At 41.4% G+C, this 26458-nt stretch overlaps 1 protein-coding gene across 3 annotated transcripts in view; it reads right to left on the bottom strand.

The window, feature by feature from the left end:
* tcf3a (transcription factor 3a) overlaps nt 1-26458 on the bottom strand; it is a 68072-nt gene that overhangs the window by 23737 nt on the left and 17877 nt on the right. For all 3 annotated transcript variants that reach the window (XM_060906279.1, XM_060906281.1, XM_060906280.1), the window contains exons 4-8: nt 23315-23385; nt 21230-21305; nt 3373-3410; nt 3136-3259; nt 2924-2973 (exon numbers count right to left, since the gene is read on the bottom strand). In XM_060906279.1, coding sequence (XP_060762262.1) covers nt 2924-2973; nt 3136-3259; nt 3373-3410; nt 21230-21305; nt 23315-23385 — 359 coding nt within the window. The remainder of the gene's footprint in view (nt 1-2923; nt 2974-3135; nt 3260-3372; nt 3411-21229; nt 21306-23314; nt 23386-26458) is intronic.

Here is a 26458-nt window from a genome sequence, read left to right as displayed (position 1 = left end):
CAGGAAGCAATGTATAGTCTTCAATCACATCTGGCAATCGCAAGACAGCCATCATGCACAGATGTGCTGAACGCAGCAATGAAACAGGAGGTTATGATTATTAGACGCAAAAACACCATAGAGTTGTTTATATTTGGCACAGGTAGGGATCCTGGCCGATTTAATTGGTTCCATGGATTCCAGGGTTTTGGTGTAAATGAAGAACTCAAGCTCTGAAGACTGACGATCCAGGGCTTTGAGGGTTACTTGTGTAATTTGATTAAACAGTATGATGTGCAGAGAGATGGGAAATAGAAAAAGAGGGAGAAGGTGTGGGAGAGAAAGAGACAGAGTGAGAGTGTGTGTGTGAGAGAGAGAGAGACAGAGAGAGCTGCATTCCCAATTACAGAGCCATCTGCCCATTCCTGGAGGCCAGCCAACACCACAGGCAGCTGGGAGAAAGGGAGGGAGGGAGAGGAATGAGTGAAGATAGAAAGAGAGCAAGAAGGCAAAAGTGAATGTGGGGGAAGGGGGGGAGAGGAGCAGTCGAAATGGGCAAAAAAAAAAAAACACACTGGAGAGAGATGGGGACAAGAGGAGGAGTTTTAAAAAAAGTAAAGAGGGAGGGAGCAGAACAGAGGTTAAAAATAAAAATGGGACGGAACGAGAGAAAAGGACATCACAAAGGAACCCATGTTTTGTGGGTTAAAAGGGTTGTGACTAAATGAGGTGCTGACCATACTCCGTGCATTCTGACATCTGTTCGTAATTGTTCAAAGCCAGAATCAAACAAAGTCAGTGTTCAGTTAAATGGTGGCTTAGCTACACAGGAAGCGCCAGTTCTCCAGAGCAGAACTAAAAGACCAGGTATTAGAACATGACTCGCAATCCGCGATGAGACGTAATGGACCAGGCAAGAGCTGACTTAAAGCTGCGAGAACAATATCTATCCATCTATATATATATATATATATATATATATATCTATATCTATCTATCTATCTATCTATCTATCTATCTATCTATATATATATATATATATATATATATATATATATATATATATATATATATATATATATATATGGGCTGTAACGATATGTGTATCGAAATCGCGATACACAGAGCCACGATCCGTATCGCGATACAAGAAGGCAGAATCGCGGTACACCCTTTCAAACTTCTCCTCAGCCCAAAAACAGAGGCGCTTCCAAACTTCAATTTATGAATACTTCACTTTTTATTTAAATTACATTTTAAACTTACTTACAGTACTTTTATTTTTTATATCCATTAGTAAGTCGTTTTTTCGCCGACCTGCGACAATCTTCTGCGAGTCACGCAACGTCCACACTCGCCACTGGCAGAGCATTCATTTCTTTTAAGCGGTCGTCATTCTGGTTGCGACGCAGGGAGCGAATCTGTAAACAAGCAGCTCATTGGCTGGCTAGGTGTGCCACAAGCCAATCACAATCACTTGACCGGAAAGGCATGCAGTGTTGCCAGATTGGGCAGGTTTAGGTGCTTTTTGGCTGGTTTTGAACATATTTTGGGGTGGAAAACAGCAATATCTGGCAACACTAAAGGCATGTCTGCTTGGGCGGAAGCCTTCTGCGGCAGTTACAGTTTGACACGCGAGCAATGTTTCACCATAAAAATTCCATAATTTCCATCTGTTTTCCGCGATCACAGAAAATCATTGGCCCTATGAGAGTGAGACAGTGAGAGAGCCCCCCCCCCAAAAAAAATCTTAACGGATTTACACGATTTGGAAAAATGACTTTCAGAACCGAAAAAAACAGAGCTTCCGGCTCAACAGTATTATTTTGAGAAATAAAACAATCTTTGGATATACATTTGTTCATTTTTGCATACATATTACTCATTCTCTGCAGTGGTCTGAATTATGTGTTATTAAATAGTTAATGTAAGTAAGTAAATGTTAATAAGTCAAATTTACTACTTTAAAAAAAACATTTTAAAAAAAATCGTGGGCGTATCGAATCGTGGGTCAAAAATCGCGATACGAATCGAAAGTTGGGTGTATCGTTACAGCCCTAATATATATATATATATATATATATATATATATATATATATATATATAATTATTTTTTTTTTCAAAATGTTTAGATTTCCAAAAGCAAAAAATAAATATTTAAACACTGCCTGTAGCGTATTACAAACCACATGGTTTTCTTCCATTTTATTTGTCAGTTAACAATATGCAATGGGAAAGGTCTGAATAAAAACATCCTATGCAGCGAGTGTGCATCATGAACAAGAAATAACTTGGGATTTTGCCTAATTAGCTAAATACCAGCAACAAGGTAACATTTTGGATACGTTTTTCTTCATTTATGCATAGTGAAGTATAACAGAATGATAACTGTGCTTCTTGGAGCATGAAAATACATCTGACCTTTTGAAAAACACGTCTATTGCTAGTGATTTGTCTTATGACGTATAAAAATTATTGCCTTATTAATGTCTACATCATAAAAGATTTTATGTAACTGAAATCTGAATACAACTTTGAAGAGTGCTTCAGCCCTACTGTGCATTGTTAGTGTGTTTTTTTCAGAGAGGTGGGGTGGGTTTATTATTTTAACAAAAATACACATGCATGAATGCTTAACAGCAAATTGCATGAGTAAGCATGACCCTAAAAATAGGAAGAGCTGCTTATAGCTGAAGAGTTAACGCTCACATTCATATGTGGATTTATTTAAGCGAGGTTAAAAACTCCTGTGTGAATGCCTGGGCATGAATGTGTGTAAATATATAAATATATAAAATGTGTGTGTGTGTAGTCTGATGCATTATTGTTTAAAAAAAGGTCTAAACTCAACCTCAGTGCTGAAACAGAGCTATGGTTATTTAACGAGGTCACAAGCATGTAAAAAAATTCAGACGCCCACAGGCCACAGATGACTGCGCTTACCGAGGATGGGAGACCAGGTGGTACTTTCCTGATCTTCTTCGGCGGGGTATCTGAACGGGGAAAGAAAGAGAGGAGAGGAAAAAATAAAAAAGCCACAGTCACGAATGTTTATGAGACAAAGCAAAGCCAGCTGAACAGTGTTGGGTTTTCTGCAGTGTTTTAGATCTGAGCAGGGGGTATCCAGAGCGCCCCACACTCACTGGCTGTCTTACCGAGCACTCCGTCCAGAGGCCTCCTACGATTAGCCGGGTAAGATTCATAGAACGGCGACGTGGCTTTTCCACCAGAGGGGGACAGGCCATCAGGGCTGGACATGGACATGTCCCCTTGCAGGAACTAGAGAGGAAAAAAGGAAGTTGTTGTTGATAAAATTTAAACCAACAGCACAAAAAAGGTTTAACAGGATTCAAGCAAACATGAAAACACTAATTCTATTACAAAGATGATACCTGTGTGCCAAAGGAGTAAGGTCCTCTGTCCGATTTACCTGCAATGCAGAGCGCATACCGTTATATTAATGGCATATCTGAAGTATCTTCGTATCTCTTCATAGCCCAACTGACTGACAAATAAAAACCATAGATCGATAGAGACACAGGGCGAGAGACTACCTAAAAGTGGCGCTCCTGATGAGTATATGAGTAAAATATTTGCAAAAATCAATCTGAATAGAATAATATTATCGCAGATGCACCATCAATTTGTGTAGTGTCGTGTATTTTGCATCAATAAATTGCTGCATCGTCTTGCGACAGTGATACCAATTATGAGATGTACATTACAGTTACAAATACATATGTATTACTTTCTTTGACACAGCATGCCATGCACCAGAAACACCACCACGACATTTATTATGGTGCGACTCTGCTGGGTGCCTGGTGGACAGCAGTGAACCAGCGCTTTCACTATATAGTTACAATCCAATATCAAACTTGATCTGTCAAACAGTTTTCTGGTTACATCTTTCACGTCTACGTGAATTTGAGCTCGGAGTGCGCAGCTACAGATTGCAAAGTACAGGCATGCCATTAGGACTAATTACCATGGGCCTGTTCCTGCTTAGAGCTCAATCACAGCGCACACGTATAAGGATTCTCAGTAACACAATGACTTTGCAGAAACCTTGCATTTTGTATCGCTTTTCTGGTTTTGATCCCGTTTGCGTTTTTGGACTTTGAGTATTGTATATCCTGTCTGTGCCTCACTCAACCACTGCCTGTTTTTCAACTCTGCCTTTGTCTACATTTTGGATCTGTTTGCGAGCATGCGTCCAAGAAAAACTCTTCCTGTGATTACATCTGTCTGTCTATCACCTTTACATGACCAATTGTCAATTATCCAACAAGCTAGTGGGCTAAGAAAACCGTTTTAACTAGTTTTTATATGAAACTGTTGTGAATATTTTCTGCAAAATGTGTCTGTAAATAATCCCACATTATTTTTCAAAAGCAAATTAAAAATAAGTGCTAGATAAAAACCCATCTCTTTTATGTAAATAAAAGATACAAATTTCGTTGACCGGTGTTTAAGAGATGTCGAGTTGCACTTACGGTTGGGTTACCTGTAGTGGTACACGTTTGTAAGTACATTTGTTCATACAGACATATACCGTAGGTCAAAGCCATCAAAAAATCAGGTCAATGCATTATCATATTCTCTTAAGTATATATTCGGCTCTGCTATAAATATAAAATTCAGCTTACTCTCAAATAAGATGAAAATCTGTTCAATATTCATAGGATGGAATAATAAGGATCTTTCCATGATCCCACACATTCAGATCATGCTTAAAGATAAATAAACAAACAAACAAACAAACAAACAAACAAAGCAAGCAAGCAAGCTGGGGTGGGACGGGCAACCGAGATGTGGAATAATGTAGAGGACGAATTCTTTTGCGTTCTATTTAATAAAGGCATTTGGAAGCTTGGGATATTGGGAGCTTCTTGCTCTTTTGGTAAAATTAATGCTAAATGCCACTTCTCACAAAAGCATAAATTTGGTTTAATAAATAGAGATTTAACAAAATACTGTATTTTATGGTGCATATACAAACAGACACACGCCAGACACAAACGCCTGGTTTATTTCTACCAGAAATGAAGCAACTACACAAATAAAAGTCTGTCAATTTTAAACACAATCCAAACAAATCCTTTGCATACATTAAATATCAAAGCAAAAGCATCCTACAATAGTGTGTTCTGAATAGTGAGACGGTGCTGGATGAAGGGCTACTCTCTCCGTGTTTGGCTGGCCTCCATCTGGCTCAGCTGGGCTGCCAGAGTGGATGAGGTGCACTGTTTACGGCCTCAGCCTGCGCTCCAAACAACAAACTGACCCATTATAAATGCTCCAGCGCTAATTACATCCCCCCCCGCTACCAGTGTTCGTAAGAGGCAGCCGTCTCCCCCTGTTTAAGTCCCAGTGGAGAGGGCTGCACTCCAGTGGACTTAACCCCACTCCCGACACTCATCCCTACACCCCCAAAGTGGGGTTTAACCGAGGGAATTCCAGCAAGACCACTTCCAGAGTGGGGCTTCCAATAACAGTTAAGGGTCATGCGTGTGTTTAACCGTATAAACATTATTAAAGCACACTTACAACACAGTGGTGATAAATTCTCAAATCCGATTGGTTAGAAACCGGAATCCAAATCCCAGGTTTATTATTAATGCACTCGTTCGAATATGTTGTTTCTATAGTAACAACTTATGTGGACAATCGACATAATCCAAGTCTAGTAACAAATACATCCTATATAAATCACTGAGGTGAAACTTTCTGTTCGGAGAAGGAGTCTCCAGTGTCGGTGCTTTCTGACACCATCAGAAACATGAAAAGCTGTTTGTTTGGGGGTTTTTTCCCCCGTCTTATTCACTTCAAGAGAGGCTGGTGAGCTAACGATCGTTTATAGCTACTATAACATAACCCATAACAGGAAGTAACTTGTACCTCTGACGTTCCACAACAATACATGCAACTATAAACATTTACAAAAATATGATGTACCATTCCTTACTAAATTAAAAAAAACTGTAATCATTAGCAAACTGCAGCAACAGAAGAGGAATAAAACACTTCAGGACATGCTGTTATAGGAAAATGATCATTGGCTTGCATCACACCACCATGTCATTAATTACTTTCCTACAACTGCATACTCAGTCATATTTTATTCCCTACATAGCAAACAACACAGTAATAAGCATCTCTTTACATTCTGAATTTCTCCCGTTTGTGGATTACTGCATGTATGAATGGCATTAGTAGAATTTTGCACGACACCTAAAACTAATGATTCAGCCAATTCACAATTTGATTTTCCCACAATATTGAAACAAAAAATTAAATGAACATTATTATAAAAAAGCAACATTTATTTTCCTATTCTTTACCAACTTATATTTATTCCGTTCAATTAAAATAAATTCTTAATAACCAACAATTATTTACCCACGCTAATAAAAAGTTGGAGTAAAATATAACAGCCTATTAACGAAAACATTCCTTTTATTAAAAATGGAAAAAAGTTGGACTTCCGGTGGAGCGAGCACCTAAGATGGTACTCGACAGACCCGGGAGGGCCCAGGCTATATGGCAGCTACCCTGGACCCACCACAGACGGATACTGCAGCTGAGCTAAGGAGCATTAAAACGCTGCTACAAGGCATCTCATCCGGTATGAGCGAATTAAAAACAGGGATGGATGCAGTTCAAACAGCTGTGGAGAAACTGGGAATTCGAGTGGCTGAAGCTGAGACTCGTATTTCGGCCCTTGAAGATCAAGGCCAAAACCTGAGTGTCGCGGTGGACACTGCTACCAAAACAATCGCCCAACTTCAGGAGGAAAGAACATACTTAGAAGACGCCGGCCGCCGTAATAATGTCCGTATAGTTGGAATAGTGGAGAGCGCCGAAGGAGGAGACGTGCAAAAGTTCGTGCGGACATTTTTGGAGGAAACATTGAATATCGAAATGGGTCCGGACTTCGAGATTGAGCGCACCCACAGAGCAGGTCAGCAGGGCAACAGAGACCTAGTCTGGCTAACGCGACTTCAAAGCTCTGCGAGCATTTGGTCTGGCCAAGCTATTAAGCCAAACCGTTTCCCAGAGCCCATGGTTGACCCGCCTCCCTGAAATGCCTCAGTTTGCTACTGGTCGAAGCCAGAAAAGGCTGTGACGAAGCTTAAACCAATCACATCACTCTTTCCTCTGACGTATGCGACGCGACGGGGCTAACTGGTAGATTAAACTCTTACCGAAGCCGGTCGGGAGCAAGGCGAAAAACATCCTTCCTTTCAATAAATACCTCCAGGGCTGCTCTTTGCTCCGTTTTCAATGAGAACTTCCCGTTGAATGCTTTCAATACAGCATCTACCGCTGTGTCAAAGGCTTGCTGCTGCTCCATGTTCGTGATGTGAATGAAGCGCTTCCGGCATAGATTCTGTAAACAATCTATGGCTTCCGGTCGCAGTTCTACTACGTCAGTGCCTTGAACACGCCTCTACCCAGGGCCGTTGGAGATGCTCAAAGTTGATTGGTTCCCGATTTTTCGGGAGCTTGGAAATGCTGTAGATAGCCTGCCTGGCCAGACTAAGCTCGGAACAGGCCCTCGTGTTGCGTCACGCTTAGGATGGGCGGGCCCAGGCTATATGGCAACTACCCTGGACCCACCACAGACAGATACTGCAGCTGAGCTAAGGAGCATTAAAACGCTGCTACAAGGCATCTCATCCGGTATGAGCGAATTAAAAACAGGGATGGATGAAGTTCAAACAGCTGTGGAGAAACTGGGAATTCGAGTGGCTGAAGCTGAGACTCGTATTTCGGCCCTTGAAGATCAAGGCCAAAGCCTGAGTGTCGCAGTGGACACGGCTACCAAAACAATCGCCCAACTTCAGGAGGAAATAACATACTTAGAAGACGCCGGCCGCCGTAATAATGTCCGTATAGTTGGAGTAGTGGAGAGCGCCGAATGAGGAGACGTGCAAAAGTTCGTGCGGGCATTTTTGGAGGAAACATTGGATATCGAAATGGGTCCGGACTTCGAGATTGAGTGCGCCCACAGAGCAGGTCAGCAGGGCAACAGAGACTGGAAGAAGCAGAGAAGAGAGCCAGAGAAGCAGTGCTAAGGGCAGCCCGGGAGAAGGAGCAGGTGGAATGGAGAGGCAAGCGGGTATCCTTTTTCCAGGATCTTTCACAGGATATTATTCAGAGGCACAAAAAGTTTGATGGAGTAAAGAGGCAGCTGCAGGAGAAGGGGCTTCGGTACACCACGTTATACCCGGCCGTGCCGAGAGTTGTGGCGGATAATATTCGGCATACCTTCGCTTCTCCGGAGGAGGTGAGAAGCTTCATTTCTAAGCGAGCCTCATGAAGATCCCAACGCGACATGGAGGATATTGTTGAGCCGTTTTTAGGCTCCGTTTAGAGGACACGAATTCCTGTTCTTTATAAGATTTAGGTGGTGGACTCATTTCATTTGGTTGCTTGTATAAAATACACACCTAGTTAAGTTCTGTATATGATAATAGGTGTGTGTATTTGATAGGGATGGAGGAGGAGGGGAGGTGTTCGGTGGGTCAGGACTCTGAGTTTCACGGACGTACTAGTCTGTTGTTTTGGTTTAAGGGATTATGGAGAACCATTCTGTTTTCTTGAGGTTCTCACATGTGTGTCTTAGTTTCTGTGTGTGTGTTTTTTTTTTCCATATGTGCACGTTTCTTAGACAGGGAGACATTAAATTCAGGTCGGTTCTCACATTACCACCCTCACTGATATGCATCTCAGAGCTTGATGAGGTGGTCGAGGGTAAAATAGTAGAAGTGTTATGTTAATATGGCAGACATGCTTAAGTTACTATCATGGAATATTAAAGGTGCGGATCTTGCTATTAAGAGGAAGAAACTTCTATATCTAAAACAAAAGAAGGTAGACATCTGCTTTTTGCAGGAGACTCATTTAAATAATGAAGAGTCAACTAATACCCCTTTTCCACCAAATCAGTTCCAGGGCTGGTTCGGGCAGGGCCAGTACTGGTGCTGGTTCACAACTCGTTCAACTTGCGAGCCAGCTGAGAACCAGTTTGCTTTTCCATAGCTCGCGGTGCTAAGCGGAGCCACGTCATTATGTCGCTGTATACGTCAGTTACGTCGTTTTATACGTCATTACGTCGCTGTATACATCAGTTACGTCGCTACGTTTGCATAAACCTTGGCGCAAATATCGACGCAAAAACAACACGGAAGAAGCAGCAGCGGCAACAACAACAATAATAATGGATGACTTCGCATTTGTACAGCTGCTGCTACTCGTCGCTTAAAAATGGCGATCTTTCGCGGTCTTGTTATTGTTGTTGGTCTTAACAACTCTGCCCCCCCGCTGACGTAAGCAGTTCTTTCCTCTGGCCCAGCAGAGAGTTGGTGCTAGCCTGGAACCAGTTTTTCTGGCCCCAGAGCCAGTTCTTTGTCAGTGGAAACAGAAAACCCGGTTCCAAACTAAGCACTGGCCCCGAACCAGCCCTGGAACTGCTTTGGTGGAAAAGGGGCATGAGTTACAAAGGGATTGGGTGGGTAAAATATTTTATAGTGCCTACTCATCTTGCCAGCGGGGTGTATGTATATTGTTCCGTAAAAATCTAAACATTACTATCCACAAGCAACTCTCGGACAGGGACGGCAGGTGGGTGGCTATCAGTGTAGATCTGTTTGGCAGTAGATGCTCTCTTATTAATATCTATGCACCAAATATAGATTTTCCAATTTTTTTTGCTGATATATGCAATGTTGTGAAACAAACGGGGAATACTTATGTTATTATTGGGGGGGATTTCAATCAGGTTAGAGACCTGACTCTAGATAAGTCAAAAGTGGCTAATACAAGATTAGTATATAAATCTCAAATAGCTATTGATGTTTTAGAAGAGGAGATGGGTCTAGTCGATATTTGGAGGATTTTACACCCCCAGGATAGGGAGTACACCTTCTACTCTAACCCACATGCTTCATATTCGCGTATAAACTATTTTCTAATATCTAAACAATTAGTGAGTACAACTGTTACTGCTTCAATTGGTAATATTGTATTGTCAGATCACACCCCAGTTGAAGTGATGTTAGGTTCAGGGTCCTTATCTGAAACCCCTAGAAGCCGTTGGAGACTCAACACCTCACTGCTCCGAAATGAAAAATCCTGTAACTTTATTAGAAAGGAAATTATTGAGTATTGGGAATTTAATGAAGGGTCAAACTTCTAACCCAGGTCTAGAATGGGATGCATTTAAAGCCTGCCTGAGGGGTCGCTTAATACAACACTGTTCCTATTTGAAAAAAACAATTTGCTATACAATTACTTGAATTGGAGAAAGGAATTAAAAGATTTTTTTTTTTAGATTTTTTTTGGGGCTTTTTCACCTTTATTGGACAGGACAGTGTAGAGACAGGAAATGAGTGGGAGAGAGAGACGGGGAGGGATCAGGAAATGACCTCGGGTCCGAATCGAACCCGGGTCCCCGGATTTATGGTATGGCGCCTTATCCACCTGAGCCACGACGCCCCCAAATTAAAAGATCTTGAAAAAAAAAAAATATGCGTCCCAGTTAGATCCAGCAGCATTTACACAATTAAAGAAGATGAAACTGGAACTAAACTCTATCCTACAGAAGAAGGCAGAGGATGCATTGTTTCAGTGTAGACAGAGGCACTAAGAGCAAGGGGAAGCGGCAGGGAGATTTCTGGCCCAGAGAGTAAAACAGCAGTACAGTCGTACTTTAATAACTTCTGTGGAGAATGAAAAGGGGACCTTAGTAACTGACAGCAGGGAGATTAACGAAACATTTAGGGTATTTTACCAAAAACTGTATTCGTCACAGGGCACAGTAGACCAGGATGATATAAGGGGTGTTCACACGGCAACGTTTACTCCGGTGTAGCACCGGGGCTGCCCCGGTAAAGCGTTCACACGGTACAAAGTTATAGCGGTGTAGCCCCTGAAAGCTGCTTAAACCGGTGCAAATCTAACCCTGCTCGGGAGGTGGTTTAAGAAATTTACTCCGGAGTAAATGCTAGTTTGCGGGGCAGCACCGATATAAAAATGGGACGTCTGAACGCTACAGGGGTAGACTCGCTACGCGTGAGGAGAGTTGATTACATACGGGCACTGCATAATTTGCATCCTGGTATTCTGCGCTTCCAAAATGGTGAATACCAACAACAACAGAACTGTGTGTCTTCCAGTGTTGCCAGATTGGGCAGTTTTAAGTGCATTTTGGCGGATCTGAACATATTTTGGGCTGGAAAACGTCAGCAATATCTGGCAACACTGGTGTCTTCATGTTTTCCCGGCGCTGGGTGATGCCATGACAACCGGGAAAAGGAAGTACATTTTCATGCATGCGCATATTTCATTTCCGCATTATTACTATCGGAAATGATAGTAATAATGATAGGAAATGATAGTAATAAAAGGAAATGATATCAAAACTTTATTACTATCAAAGGAAATGATAGTAATAAAGTTTTTGCTACTATTGCACGGTCGCAGAAACTGCCGTGTGACCGCAAGTGGGGCTGCACCGGTGCTAACACGCTTCTCTCTAGTAAGCAGGGTTGTGACGTGTGAACGTTGCGCAAAATTTACACCGGTGTAAGATATATCGCAACAAAATACATCGGTGCAGCATCGATGCAAATATGTGCCGTGTGAACACCTTAATAGACAAGTTCTTATTACAGGTGCATCTGCCGACCTTGTCCAAGGAAAAACAAAAAGAAATAGGGGGAGATATTACATTAGAAGAGGTTCAGCAAGCCATAAGAAAAATGAGCTCTGGGGATGATGGGCTACTGACAGGTGACCTCCGGTGTGCCTCAGGGCAGCCTGGTCAGTCCTGTGCTTTTCACTATTTTTATCAACGATCTTCCCGAGGTCGTGGATAAAGAAACTGGAGTCGCTCTATATGCAGACGACACAAAATTTTCTTCGCACTATCCTGACATCCCGAAGACAGCGAGCAATTACAGCGCGATCTAGCCAATGCCGAGGGGTGGAGTTGTGAATCGAACATGCAGTATAATGCCAACAAGTACAAAATATTGACCATCACGCAGAAAAAAAAAATCCAATCATTCACGACTACCACCTGGGCAGCACGTGCCTTCAACGAGTTGACGAAGAAAAAGACCTGGGCGTGGTTATTTCAAGTAATTTAAAATGGGATTCGCACGTCTGCTCAATAGTCAACAAGGCTAACCGGATGCTTGGCTTTCTGAAAAGATCCTGTCCCTTGCTGACAGAAATTCAAGTGAGGAGGACTTTATATTTGTCGTTCGTCAAGTCACTGTTAGCCCAGGAGTAATAGGGTTATACCCGGAACAAATTAGTAACAAGCTAAAAATTTCAGAATATGTTCAGAATACCTTTAGGAATAACATACTAAAAGTCCCCGGAAATCCCCCTTGTGCTCTCTGAGAAATTCAAGATGGCGTCCAAAATGGCCGCCAAATGGAGATCTGCCCATATCTCAGGCCCAAAACAAAATATTAATGCAATTAAAAGGCCAGAATATATGTTTTGTAGGGTAGGAGAGTAAATTCCAACATGTGTGTATTAATTACATTGTGTATTAACATTATATAATAACAATGTACACATTATTATAACAGTATATTTGTGTATAATGTGTTCGCTTGCCATGTCTGGTTAGATTGTCATATTTTTGGCACTTCACCAGTTCACATTTATGAATGTGCACAGTACTATGAATGTGTGTAGGTTTCATCCAGTCCGATCCTTGAATCAAGTATCAATCTTGAAACGCCCTGGCCCATAAATTCACATCCAAGAAGAAATAACAATGACCGTTATGACAAAATAATCGTTATGGTATCATGAAGATATCTCGTATGTTTTTGAAATGGCTTCAGTTCTTCATGTTTAGGACTAATAATTACAGACTTATAATTGTAAATCTATACATGTGCTATTTAACGTACACTACCGATTATAGAGTGTGGATCCATTGGTTACTCGTTCACTCCGTATCATCCTATTCTGTTCACAAAACAACAAACACAATTACTAGGGGTTGGAGCACTTATTTTCATTAATATTAATTAAAGTATTAAAGGTGGTGTAAAATGAAAAATGGCATGTTAAAAGGTCATGCTGAGTTCAGTCATTTTTAAAAGGTCATGCTGAGTTGAGTCATTTTTTGTCCGAACACACTGGCATTGCTAGTAGTAAAGACTGGCGCTAGAAACTCAAAGATTAATTTTTTTCCACCCTTAAACAAGCTTGAATAAATTCCCTACTTCATTGATGGTACAACAAAGGTCCAAGCATTACAACTGAGGCACTGAGAAGTGTTTAAGTCTACTCATTGTTTATAAGCAAGAGCTTTTATTGAGGCAGACCTTTTTGTCATGAAAGTCGCTGAAATGTTGAAGAAACAGCTTGCCATTGTAGTTTTAGAAGATAGAGTTCTCAAATTTAATTTCCCTTTAATATTTTATCAAAGCTTAAAGATGCACTAAATATTAAGGAAATTGATGTCTAATTGTTGTCTTACATTATGTTCATGTATGTAGGTAGCCTACTAAGCTAATCTGTCAATCATGTCAACCATCAAATTCCATGTAATTTCCACATTAATGACCTTGTAATCTTGGTTAATTTTAATTTTAACAGTGTGACAATGGTGAATTTGCATTGCTTGTATGAGAGAACATATAATTTAACATTTTAATTGCATTTATATTATGTTTTACCCCTGAGATATTGAAAAATCTCCAATCGGCGGCCATTTTGGACGCCATCTTGAATTTCTCAGAGAGCACAAGGTGGATTCCCGAGGACTTTTAGTACGTTATTCCTAAGGGTATTCTGAACATATTCTGAAAAATTCAGCTTGTTACTAATTTGTTCCGGGCTGGACTCAATTTTGAGCTAATGCTCTTGGGCTATGTTACGCGTCTGAAGTATGGTCCCCTGCTAGTGTCACCCTTAGAAGCCTGTTATGCCGCTTTTCCACTACAAACGCGGCTGAGTCGTGCCGTGCCGAGTCGAGCTGAGCGGGGCTGTTGGAGTTGCATTTCGACTCCAACCGCGCTGAACCGTGCTGGCTGGAAGTGGGTGGACACATTGGGTGGAGTTAGCGAAAGTGGGTGGACGTCAGGTGATGTCGTTAAGCAGCGCAAACAGTGACATCAGTGACAGTGGCGGAACAAGTCAGAGCCGGGCCGGAGGCGGGGCAAATGACCGGGCCCTTTATTAAAGCTTATCATAACATCATTTTAGGCTACAAAATGTCCGCAATTGCGGTGTTTACCAATTTCAACACTACCGGGTGCAACTATGTTATTTAGTACATCAAGTCCTTCAAACGAACATGTAACTCAGAAACAAAAAACATTAGGATACTGTACATGGCTCATAATAAAACATCAATAGCCTATACTGCGCACATTATTTGAAGGGCATACGAATGAGCGCTCAGAGGTTGCAACGGTGACAGGAAGAGTCAGAAATAAAAGGAGGGCGGTGCAAACCTCACTGAATGCACTGTTTTTACCAATTTCAACACTACGGGGTGCAACTATGTTATTTTGTACATTAAGTCCTTCAAACGAACATGTAACTCAGAAACAAAAAAACATTAGGCGACATACTGTACATGGCTCATAATAAAACATCAATAGCCTACTGCGCGCATTATTTGAAGGGCATACGACGAGCCTTGCGCTCCGCGAACTCGTCCACGATGCTCTGTATGTCACTGATTCAGTGAGCTTTTAAGCGGTAGTCTCACGACCCGGAGAGTAAACAATAAACATGGAGGACATGGAGTCGTTAGTGTTGCTGGTCTTGGTGCTGTGGCTTGTTGTCACCGACAACGCCAACAGATACTGGCAAGAGCGTATAGATGAGGCGAGGCGCATAAGGCTTCAGAAATTCTCGTAATTCGTAATTCTTCTTCCGGGTTTGCGGTGTTTACAGATCCCAGCGCGCTCGCGGGGCGTGTGTGGGCATGTGAGGACACTCCTCCTCACCAATCAGTGCACAGGGGAGTGTCTGCTCACACCCCCAACCTCACTCGGCACGGCTGGGCTCGCTTCAGCCCCACTCCAAAACGGTGCGAGTTTTAGGGGCTAAGCAGGGCTGAAGCGAGCTGAGTCGTGCTGGTTTTTGGTAGTCGAAACGCGAGCCGTGTCGGGCTGAAGCGAGCTGAAGTGAGCTGAAAAAGGGTAGTGGAAAAGGGCCATTAGAGAGAGTTCAACGACGTGCAACGCGCTGGATACTACAACAGCGTATTGGGGATGCTACTTACTCAGACAGACTCCGAAGCCTGCACTTGCTTCCTCTGACTTATGATAGGGAGACTAGAGACTTAGTCTTTGTATATAAATGCACTAATGGCCAAACAGATTTGAACATAAACCTCTACGTGTCTTTTGTAACTCATGACCGGTCTAGGGCCCAAAACCCAAAATTAATTTTAAAACCTACTCACTGCAGAACTTCAACTTATCAGGCCTCATTCTTCAATAGGATTGTTAAACCATGGAACTATGGATGTAAATATTTTTCCCCAGATAAATTCCGTAGCCTCTCTGTTTTCAAATCATCCCTGTTAGAGCTGTACTTTGAATTACTGACCTCCACCTACAATACAGACTTTTCATGTACTTGGTCTGTGTACCGTGACTGTGGTTGCCACAGATCAATTTAGTCCAATTTTAATTGTATGATTTTTCTCTTTTATACCTTCGGGGAAACGCCTTGCATGGGTCGCCCGTTCGCGTTCTCCCCTTTGGGCTGACTTACTTTATTATGTTTATTTTTTTTATGTTTATTTCTTTTTTATGTTTATTTTGTAACAGTCCAATAAAGTTGGTAAAATTAAAAAAATAAAATTTTTAAAGAATTTGTGGACCTGATAGCACCAAGGTTAGTGATAGTATTCAGGGATGCAATTGAAAGGGGCAAGATGCCAGAAAGCATGCAATCGGCAGTAACTACTCTGATACATAAAAAAAAAGGTAAAAATGCGCAGCAACGTGGAAGCTACCGCCCAGTGTCTCTAATAAATGTAGATGCTAAAATATTGGCCAAGATACTACAGTAGCTATGAGACTGGAGGCACACATGCCTAGTCTTATACATCCAGGCCAAGTTGGTTTTATTCGAAGAAGGTCCTCAGCGGATAATGTTCGTAGGTTACTTCATTTAATTTGGCAAGTAAGGAATAGCCTTGATCCTGTGGTTACTTTCTCTCTCGACGCTGAGAAAGCGTTTGATAGAGTGGAGTGGAAATACTTGTTCAGGACGCTATCTAGGTTCGGATTAGGCTCCTCATTTATAAAATGGGTTGGACTTCTATATTGTAACCCCAAGGCCTCAGTGTTAACAAATGGAAGGGTATCCCCACATTTCCCTCTGCACTGGGGTACAAGACAGGGCTGCCCCCTGAGCCCCCTAATTTTTGCATTGGCATTAGCACCCTTAGCAGCTGCCATCAGGAATAACACAAATATCAAGGGTATCCAAGCGGGAAAGATGGAACACAAATTACTTTTGTATGCGGATGATATTTTGTTACAGACCCCAAATCCAGAAACAGCTGTCCCTCAAATTTTGTCTTTGATTGATACTTTCTCCCATATCTCAGGTTACAAAATAAATTGGGGAAAAATCAGAGGCAATGGCTCGGTCTAGGTTATGCCCACCTAGTATTAGACAGAACTGGCAGTTTAAATGGCTCCCTTCGGGTTTAGTGTATCTAGGGATAAAGCTTACACCAGGTTTAAAAGACATAATGACTGAGAACATTCTCCCCCTACTTCTGAAAACCGCGAGCACTCTACAAAACTGGGCTAAAATAGGGTTATCTTTGCTGGGAAAAATAAATATTCTTAAAATGATGGTTGTTCCACAACTGAACTATATCATATACTTATTAACCATGAGCTTCCCTCCCCTACTATTTAAAAGAGTTGATGCTGCGGTAGCTACCTTTTTGTGGGGAGGTAAAAGACCCCGTTTAAATAGAATTAAAATGTATGCTGCAAAGGAGGATGGAGGCCTCAACCTGCCAAGAGTGGACTGGTACCACTATGCCTTTTCTCTTAATCAATTGGCCAAAATAAATATTGCAGAGGGCCAAGTTCCGGGTTGGGTCTCGATTGAAAAAGAACTTACTGAACCAATCCCATTATTGGCTTTTATTTCATAAAATGGGGGAGAAATTCCAGCTCGGAATCCATTATTGTTTGCAAGAGAAACCTGGCAAGCATCACATCGTCTTATTGGTCTTAACCTGTTTTTTTACGAGAAGGTCATCTTTATAGCATAAACTACTGAAAGTGGGTTTAAAAAAAAAAAAAAAAACCTCTTTACTGGAAATCATGGGCTGAAGCAGGGATTACTTTTATTGGAGATGTTTTCAAGGGTGATAATTTTATGGGTTTTGAACAAATGGTAACTAAATATAGAATCCCTAGACAAGACTTTTGGAAATATTTGCAATTAAGAAGCTGTAATGTCTGCTCAAAGGAAACTCCCCCCTATAGACCCCTTTCACATGGCGTCACCGCGCCGCGAGATTTTGTTAGGCGCCATATTGGAAGACCAAGTACATGCACTCACAATACAAAAAGTACGAGCGAGAGTAAAGTGACACAATGGATAATTCTGGTTATGTGAGTACATTACCAGCTGCAGAAAGGGCACGGTATGTGGAGAAACTGGCTGTGATTGATGGGTTTGACCCATATGATAAGACTCGCGGCAAGGGAGAATGGAAACATAAGGAGGACCTGACACCAATTCTGCCATCTGTTTGCTACCCAGACATTGTAAACTATTTGTTGTTTACACCCAGTGCCTACACTCAGTGTTCGAACTATGCTGATATTTTCGGGGGGCCCCTTTTTTTCCCCTTGGGGGGGTGCTTGCGCTTGTCTCGGAGCGCGGATCTCCAAACACATAAGAAGCCTATCTTACGCACATATCACGCGGACTCCACACCTCCACACACGCATCGCGTCTGAAGTCATAACTCATCAGGGGAAATCGTGTCCGCATTGGCATGTTCAAAAAACAACCTCGCGTCAACAATGATACCACACGCAAGAAAAAAAAAAAAAAACAGTCAGGCTACTCAACAACCAACCTGGTAGCAGCGAGCAAGCCCCAAACCATCCTAAATTATTATTATTATTAAATTGTAGAAGTCTGGGAGGCTTGCTCCTCATACAGTTATCAACTTGGGGCCGCTTTAGCATGTTTTAAATCTGAATTTCTTGCGTTTGCTTACCTCAAAGTGTCCACAGATCATGCACAGACTTATCCATTATATCCACAGTTTTTTGCCAAGTCTCACACGGGTTTCTTTCAAGTCTACTGTTGGGCCAATAAATCATAAATAAAACAGCTCAGATTTGTTTAAGTCGTTTGCCACTCCACTTTATTCTCGTGGGTTCACATACCGCTGCCGTTATTTCCCCCTAATCACGAGTTTGTTGGTCTTCCAAAATGGCGCAGGGTCTGTTTACTTCCGGTTTCGGGTGACGTCAGTGAAGGGGGTCTATTGACTCAAACAGAGCTACAAAGACTAGTACAGGGAGAGCAGGGGACGAGAGGTGGGGCATCTAGATATTATAGTCTTATGAGGCAATCTCACCCACCTAAACTAGAGGGTCTCAAGAGAGCATGGGAGGCAGATTTACAGGGCGAGATAATTCTGGAGAAATGGAAGGAAATAATCGGATCCTGGTATAAGACATCTAGAGAGGTGCAGACCCGCTTGATTACGTATAAAATCATACATAGGATGTATTGGACTCCTTGTAAGATGGCAAGATTAAAGCTCTGTGAATCCGAGATATGCTGGAGATGTGAGAGGAGTAGAGGAACACTTTTACACATGCTGTATGAATGTGAAATGACACAAAACCTATGGGAAAGAATAATATTATTCATCAACAAAGTACTCTGGACAGATTTATCTCGGCGCCCCTCTTTATGTATTCTGGGCATAATAACAGAGGGAGTAGAGTTATTATCCCAGCAAATTCAGTAGTGTAGGGTGGCCCTTACTACGGGATGTAGGATTGTTCTCAGACACTGGAAGTCAAAAAGTGTTATCCCATTTAATGAATGGATGGGAGAAATGACCAAAACAGCCAGCTATGAACAACTGATTTTTAGGCTGAACAATAGGGAGGAGGTATTTATGAAAATATGGGGTCCATACATGAATTTCATACTAGGTAGTTGATTGGAGTAGCTATACTGATGGATTTTCATGTAAACAATAAGCCATGTCTGGATTGTGACACAAGTCTGATATATGGTGGGGTGGAGTCTGTGAGAGAGATGTTGGTCATGCGAATGTAGTGTGAATCTTGTGCATGTAGATATATGTAATTATTTCTATTTATTTTTATGTCCATATTAATTTAATTTGTGCAAGTGTCTCTGTATGAGTAATGTTTTCCTTTTTTTTTCCTTTCTCTTTTCCTTCTTCCTCCTTTGGGGGGGGGGGGGGGGGGGGGGTCCCACATGTCAGGAATTATGTTATTCTGTTCTTGTTGTTGTTCAGGTTCGTGTATGTTGATTCTTACGTTGCATTGTTGAAAAGCAATAAAAAGTGAGTTACAAAAAAAAAGGAAAAAGTTGACAAATAGGCCTTTTTTTAAGTACATTTCTGCTGCCTCCATTTGCTTCTCTTTTCTTTCAATTTAAAGTCTGTTTATAAAAAAAAAAAAAAAAAAAAAAAAAAAAAAAAAGAGCGCTCCGACTTCTTGTTAAATCTATTTGTACAGTCAATCAATCACACAACAGCCCTTTCCCATTTTAGATCTTTTTTTGTGTGTGTTCTCACAGCATTAGAGCTGTGTTACTTCCACCCAGAGTGAATCCATGCACATTCCCGCTATTGTACGTTAGTATAAATACGGAGGCGATTATAGGAAATCGTGCACGCTGATTGGTTGAGAGATTCGGGTTATTTCTCGACAGTCACCTCCAGCGACTCGGGAAAATGGCAGCCAATCGCGTCGTCACTGTGAGTGAGGAAGAAGTACAGATTATGAAAGAAAATGTTATTCTTAAACGCACTAAAGATGCTATGATGTTTGGTCTAAAACTATTCAAAGGTAAGGTGGAATTGTGATTTATTTCAAAACACAGTATTTTATGTGACTCTGCATAGATAAGTGACAAGTTTACGCCGTGCTGTTATTACATTTGCATGCCACTTTTGAAGTCTGAAATAAATTAATATGATTTTTAAAAAACCTTTTTAAATAAATCACCTGTGTATTTATACTCAAACAATTATCCGCCCCAGACTCGGTGAATATCAGTTAATAATAATCTCCACTTCCTCTCGGTCATTATTAACTGATATTCACCTCACCTTCGGAGAATAATTGTTAATTATTGCTTTTTTAAAAAATAAAAATTCAGCTAGGAAAAACTAAGATTGCACGGCCTGAAAATTACAGCAATTCATTTTTTTTTCCCCAGATTCAAATCATCATAGATTTGTATCACGATTTATCTTCGCATGATATATTGTTCCATGCCTATCTAAAACAGTTCTTAAAAAGATGAACTGTGAGCTACTGCTTACTTACTTATCCCCCCGCTCTTGCCTACATCAGAACACAAGCAATCGAAGGAATACGACACTTATAATGAATGTTGACTTCAACAAATAATGAACCCTGAAACAAGTAAGTAAAGAGCAGTGTCTCTCCCCAGGGATTTCAAACAGCATCCTAGTAAACTGTCATTTTGAAATAGCATTTTGCTTAGCGTCAAAATCCACCCTGTGTATTTTGTAAATACATTCAGCCGGTAAACAGGAAGTTGATGTGCGACAGACCTGAAAACGGTATATCTGGTATAGAATCCCAAGCTGAAGCTCGGGACCAAATATCAAGCAGTTGTGATTTGTAGTTGCTGAGAAAAGTGTTATGAAAGTTTTGTAAATCCACGCTATATGTTGTAAATACATTTCAGTCGGTAAACAGGAAGTCAATGTGCGACAGACCTGAAAACGGTATAAACAGTATAGAACCCCAAGCTGAAGTCTGGTACCAAGTGGCTATAATTTGTGGTGGCTGAGAAAAAGGGTGTTTCAGACAGACGGAGATACGGACGGACAGAGGTAAACCAGCATATAATAATAAACAGTTGCAGGTGCTTAAAATTAGTTTGCTTGAAATTGCATCTTTTTTTATAGAATAAGCAACATGGCAAAAGTATATATATATATTTGATGAGAAGACATACCTCCAATTCCTGAGCTGTACATTGATGAAGGCGATATGCTTTCATGCTCATTGTAGTGGCCCACATTGTCAAATGCCTACAGACAGACACACAAAATAAGCATTAATACCACAACTAAGAGCAAATGATCACATTCCCTGCTGCAAGGCCTCCACCAAGGACACTCCAGAACACCATCATTACCCTGCGCTCCATGCAAGATAAAGCTTGCGTGCTTGAACAAGGAAGCCACTATTCATTTCTGTATTTATAGAGAAATTATTTGTTGTGTATACGTTACTTTTATAAAGTTTGCCTGATGATCAGGACACAAATTAATCAGCAGTATTTATTTACTGACTGTCCCGACCCCTGATGTCGGCGGTCTACTGCATCCAAGTGATCGCTTCATCTTATCTGCCCATTATCAGATCAATGTCACTCGCTGGCTGACCAGCTGACCTACTAACACCTCACCTACATGTAAAACACGCCGGAGGATCGCTAATTGTTACTCCAGTACGTTAGCAGCTGTCCGTGCGTATTTATGGAATGGAGTGGCTAAAGGGCTTTGCTTGTTTGTTTGTTTTTTTAAAAGTGTCTCTGATCCACGTCTGATCCTTAATTTAATCAGTGGTTGTGTCTTGAGCTCCTGTCTGGTGACCTGAGGATGCACAGACCTAAGCATAAGCTGTGTGTGTGGGGAAACGTTAATGGAACGGTCAGGTTGCTATTTTTCTTAAAGTGCCATTCCACCATTGGATGTATTCTTTGGCATAAAATACAATATATTTTATGACAACATGACTAGACAGAGAAATCTTTTAGCTTCAAAATATGATATCTCATCTCATTATCTCTAGCCGCTTTATCCTGTTCTACAGGGTCGCAGGCAAGCTGGAGCCTATCCCAGCTGACTACGGGCGAAAGGCGGGGTACACCCTGGACAAGTCGCCAGGTCATCGCAGGGCTGACACATAGACACAGACAACCATTCACACTCACATTCACACCTACGGTCAATTTAGAGTCACCAGTTAACCTAACCTGCATGTCTTTGGACTGTGGGGGAAACCGGAGCACCCGGAGGAAACCCACGCGGACACGGGGAGAACATGCAAACTCCGCACAGAAAGGCCCTCGCCGGCCACGGGGCTCGAACCCGGACCTTCTTGCTGTGAGGCGACAGCGCTAACCACTACACCACCGTGCCGCCCTCAAAATGATATATCAAACATAATTTTTTGACAACGACAAGTATATTAATTTTGCGACCAAAGTCATCTACCCTTTTAATTTCCGCGCGGTAGTGAAACGTGATGTCATCGGCAGGTTCCCCTTCTTGTGTACCACGTGTCGGTCTATTTTTAGACCAGGAAACCCCCAAAGTGAGAGAGTCATTTCTCCTCGTATATGGGGGCCAAAAAAATTGCGAAAAATTTTGAGTTAATCTTTCATTTAGCTAGATTTATTGGTATTTTTATCGTGTTCTATCCGCCATTGCTGATAATATGTGCCACGTCACACGGTACACAAGAAGGAGAACCTGCCGATGACATCACGCGCGGAAATTAAAAGGGTAGGTGACTTTGGTCGCAAAATTAATATACTTGTCGTTGTCAAAAAATTGTGTTTGATATATCATTTTGAAGCTAAAAGATTTCTCTATCTAGTGATACCATTTATATATGTTGTCAAAATATATTGTATTTTATGCCAAAGAATACATCCAATGGTGGAATGGCACTTTAAGTTGCAAATGGTTCATTCAAAAAAAAAAAAAGAAGAAAAAAAAGACCATCATTACTGAAGCTTAGTATTTAAGATAAATTCTGAAATTGTGTTGGCAATTTGTCACAGACTGAACTCACTATGAAATTTGCTGTCTTTTTTGTTTCACTTGCAAAAGCTCTATATTCCACACGGTCATTATGAAAAAAAGTCAGCGATCAGCATCAAAAGCAAACAAACCATCCAGCTCTGTTTCTCACACCTAATGGGCTGTAACGCAGACAGAGTCTGTTTTGCTTGTAAAAGCAGCTCTGTCTCAGCATGCTCCATGCTTTATGTACTCACTCGCAGCCATGGGGTTCTGTTAGTTCTTACCCGTGAACTGAAGGATGGACTGTTCTGCTCTGCTGAGCTCCAGGAGACCGATCCACTCCGATCTTCCAAACCTGCAACACAAGCACAATGTCCCTGCTTCTTATACACAACCTGTCATAGCGCCTATAAAGTGAATTATAATTAAGCATTATTAGTATTTATCAACACAGACTGTTTAGCGTAGTACAGTCTGCTTCCTGGCCTGATAAGGTGCCGACGCAGAGAAAGTAACAGCTTAGCAAGTCGTTCCAGAAAACTGCTATTAATAAAAGCCGTGAAATCAGAACAAAATAAAAATACCCACGGCTTGCACAGCATAAACGATGAGGAGAATCATAGAATTATTTCTGGACTGGCCCACACCAACCTACCATTTATTAAAAATGGATTTTGGGTAATCCATCCATTTGAAGCGGATTAATTTAATTCTGATGCTTTTCCATGCTGAATAAAAGTAGAACAAATTAAAAAAAAAAAAAAAAAAAATTGTGGCGATGCTGTATGTTACACCTCGGGCTGTCACCTCATTAGTACTTCATGCTTGTTAGTTTATACACCGCTATTTGTCTGTAAGTGTATAGTCCTTACGGGGGGCACGTCCAGGCCAGAACCAGATTACTCATCACACTATAGGTACTAGAGTCTTATCTGGGAATCCTAAAAGTGCGAAGAGCCTGACAAGTTTATTTTATGAAAAGAAAAGGGCACAATACAGAACACCTGCTGTGCCGACTCGCTTTAAATCAATAAATCTACCATTTTCAATGTTCCACCGTCAACTTAAAATCTATTTCAAATACACAAATCAGTAGTGGCATCGAAAGAATTTGAGATCTATGGAGCAGAAATTTCCAGAATCCCCCACCTCGCACACACACAGCTCCCTCACTTTAATGCTGGCGACGATCTCTGGGGAGAAAAGCCTTAATTGTGAACTCATTTGCATAAGTGTGCATATTAATGAACTCCAGACTTATGAATATTCATATTTTTTGTTGTCTAATTAAAATCCAAGGGAGGGAGGGAGAGGAGGGAATCATGACAGCGTCGGCAGCGGAGCAGAACCGGAGCAAAACGCAAGGCCGGTGCCATTGCCGTGACAACCGTAATCTGCCGCCGGCGTTCTGGGGCGATTTGGAGTGGAGAGACGTGGGCTCTTGTCAGAAAATTCAATCAACAAACACATTCTCACACCCCTTCGTCTTAAATTGGTGCACTCTGAAAATGTGGCGCTATCTGACTCCCCTGTCAAATGTGCGCACACATCATCAACGGAGCAGAACCGAAAAAAAAAAAAAACAGGAAAGAACAATCCGAGTGTGTTAAACGGCGATCTGTTTCTCTACGCCACACTACCTGCTTTTAAACAATACCCCTGGAAATCTCATTAAGGGCCGTTTATTTACCTACGCGCTTCAACAATACAGGGGCTTCCTGCAAGCTCGGAACATTTCACCAGCATTGCTCAAAAGAATATTTAAGGATGCTGGGGTGCAGGGAGCAGGCTATTTACAGCTATTCATGAAGTGAGAGCAGGCGAGAGAGCGAATGAACGAACAAGACAGCTAATACTGTGGAATGTGAGAGGCAACAGGAGGGCGATGATACATGGGGGTGTATGAGAGAAACTCTTGAAAATAGCTTTAATTCATATTCATAAGCATGCTGAACATTCACTCTTATTAACACAGAGGATGATTAATAGAAGACGAGGAGGGGGAAAAAAAAAAAAAAAAGTGTAAAAACTACCCTGCTCTAGTGCACAGTCCACAGCAGAAAACTTCAGTCTTTAGGGGGGAGAGAAAAAAAAAAAAAAAGGCTGCGCCCCAAAGTTACGAGCCATTCCCCCCAGCACCTGAATAAACAAAACTTCACTCTGAAGGCTCAATAAAAAAAAAAAAAAAAGGCACTTTTCCACTGGTGGTTAGAACCAAATGGCTGCAGCTGATCCTGTCGGTATGAGTGCAGGGTCGCATGAGAGACCTGCACGGTGAAATTATGACTTTATATCGTCCTAAACATTCGCAGTTCCATGTGGATGTGTACACGTGTGTACATGCGCCTGTTCATCCATCATCCCTTTCCTTTCTTTTTTTTACGAGCTGCTTAGTCATTAGCGTCTGGACAGCCGATGTGCTATTCACTGGCTCGGAGAGCTCTCGCACACTACCTGTTTGTGCAGACACAGTGATTACAGAGGACAATAGAGACACAAGCTGCCAGTCGTGAAACCTTAGTTCTATGCCGCTCTCTGCCCTGCAGGCACGACTGAGACACCGTGTGTGTGTGTGCGCGCACACGGTACAGCTCAGAGGGTGAGTCAAGACCGACACATCCACACAGCTCATTAGTGAGATGGTGGCACACACTAAGCACGCTAAAAAGAGTGAGCTATAATTACGAGGAAAAATGTTGGAATGGGTCTAGTCACCCCTGAGTCATAGGCTATGAGTGTAACTTATCTCACACACACACACACACACACACACACACACAGGACTAAAACCACAAAGCCACAGGACATACACGTTTATGAATAATACCAAAACAGATGTTTTATCAGATCACATCATACATACATCCAACAGCTTAGAGATGCAGAGAATAATAATAATAAAAGAAACTTGACTGCAAGTACTTCCTTTGTACACTAAAAACAATCACTTTTAATAGTTTTTATAGTTAATTACTTGTTACAAGTCTTATACAATGTCTAATCCTTCTAGGATAAAGGCTCCAATATCATACAGCACACTTTACTTTCACTCTTTTTTTTTTTTTCAATTAATAAATCTTTTTAATTATAGGTCATTCATTTGACATGTACAGGGGTTGCTTTTTTTTTTTCTTAGTCACTGAATCTTATGTAATCGATACAAGACAAACAGACAAAGCCATTATCCCTGTTCCCAGGACATGCAGATTAAGTGTCCATCAGTTGTTGTTTTTTTTTTTTAATTTGTCATTATCCCATCCTCAAGTAATAGGTTCAGAAGGCTGCTGATACAGTGATTACCTGCTTTTGTCTCATCTTCCCTTGACAACGAAGCAAAGAAAAGAAAAACCCTACTGACTTCCTGAAACAAGTTTCTATCTGATACGTGTTTAAAGAGAAAGCGCATCATGGTGGCATGATGGTTCTCA

The sequence above is a fragment of the Neoarius graeffei genome, chromosome 23 (assembly GCF_027579695.1).
Source record: "Neoarius graeffei isolate fNeoGra1 chromosome 23, fNeoGra1.pri, whole genome shotgun sequence".
Taxonomy (NCBI): Eukaryota; Metazoa; Chordata; class Actinopteri; order Siluriformes; family Ariidae; genus Neoarius; species Neoarius graeffei.
The sequence above is the reverse complement of the archived record's forward strand: the minus strand, read 5'-3'. Positions and strand labels throughout refer to the sequence as shown.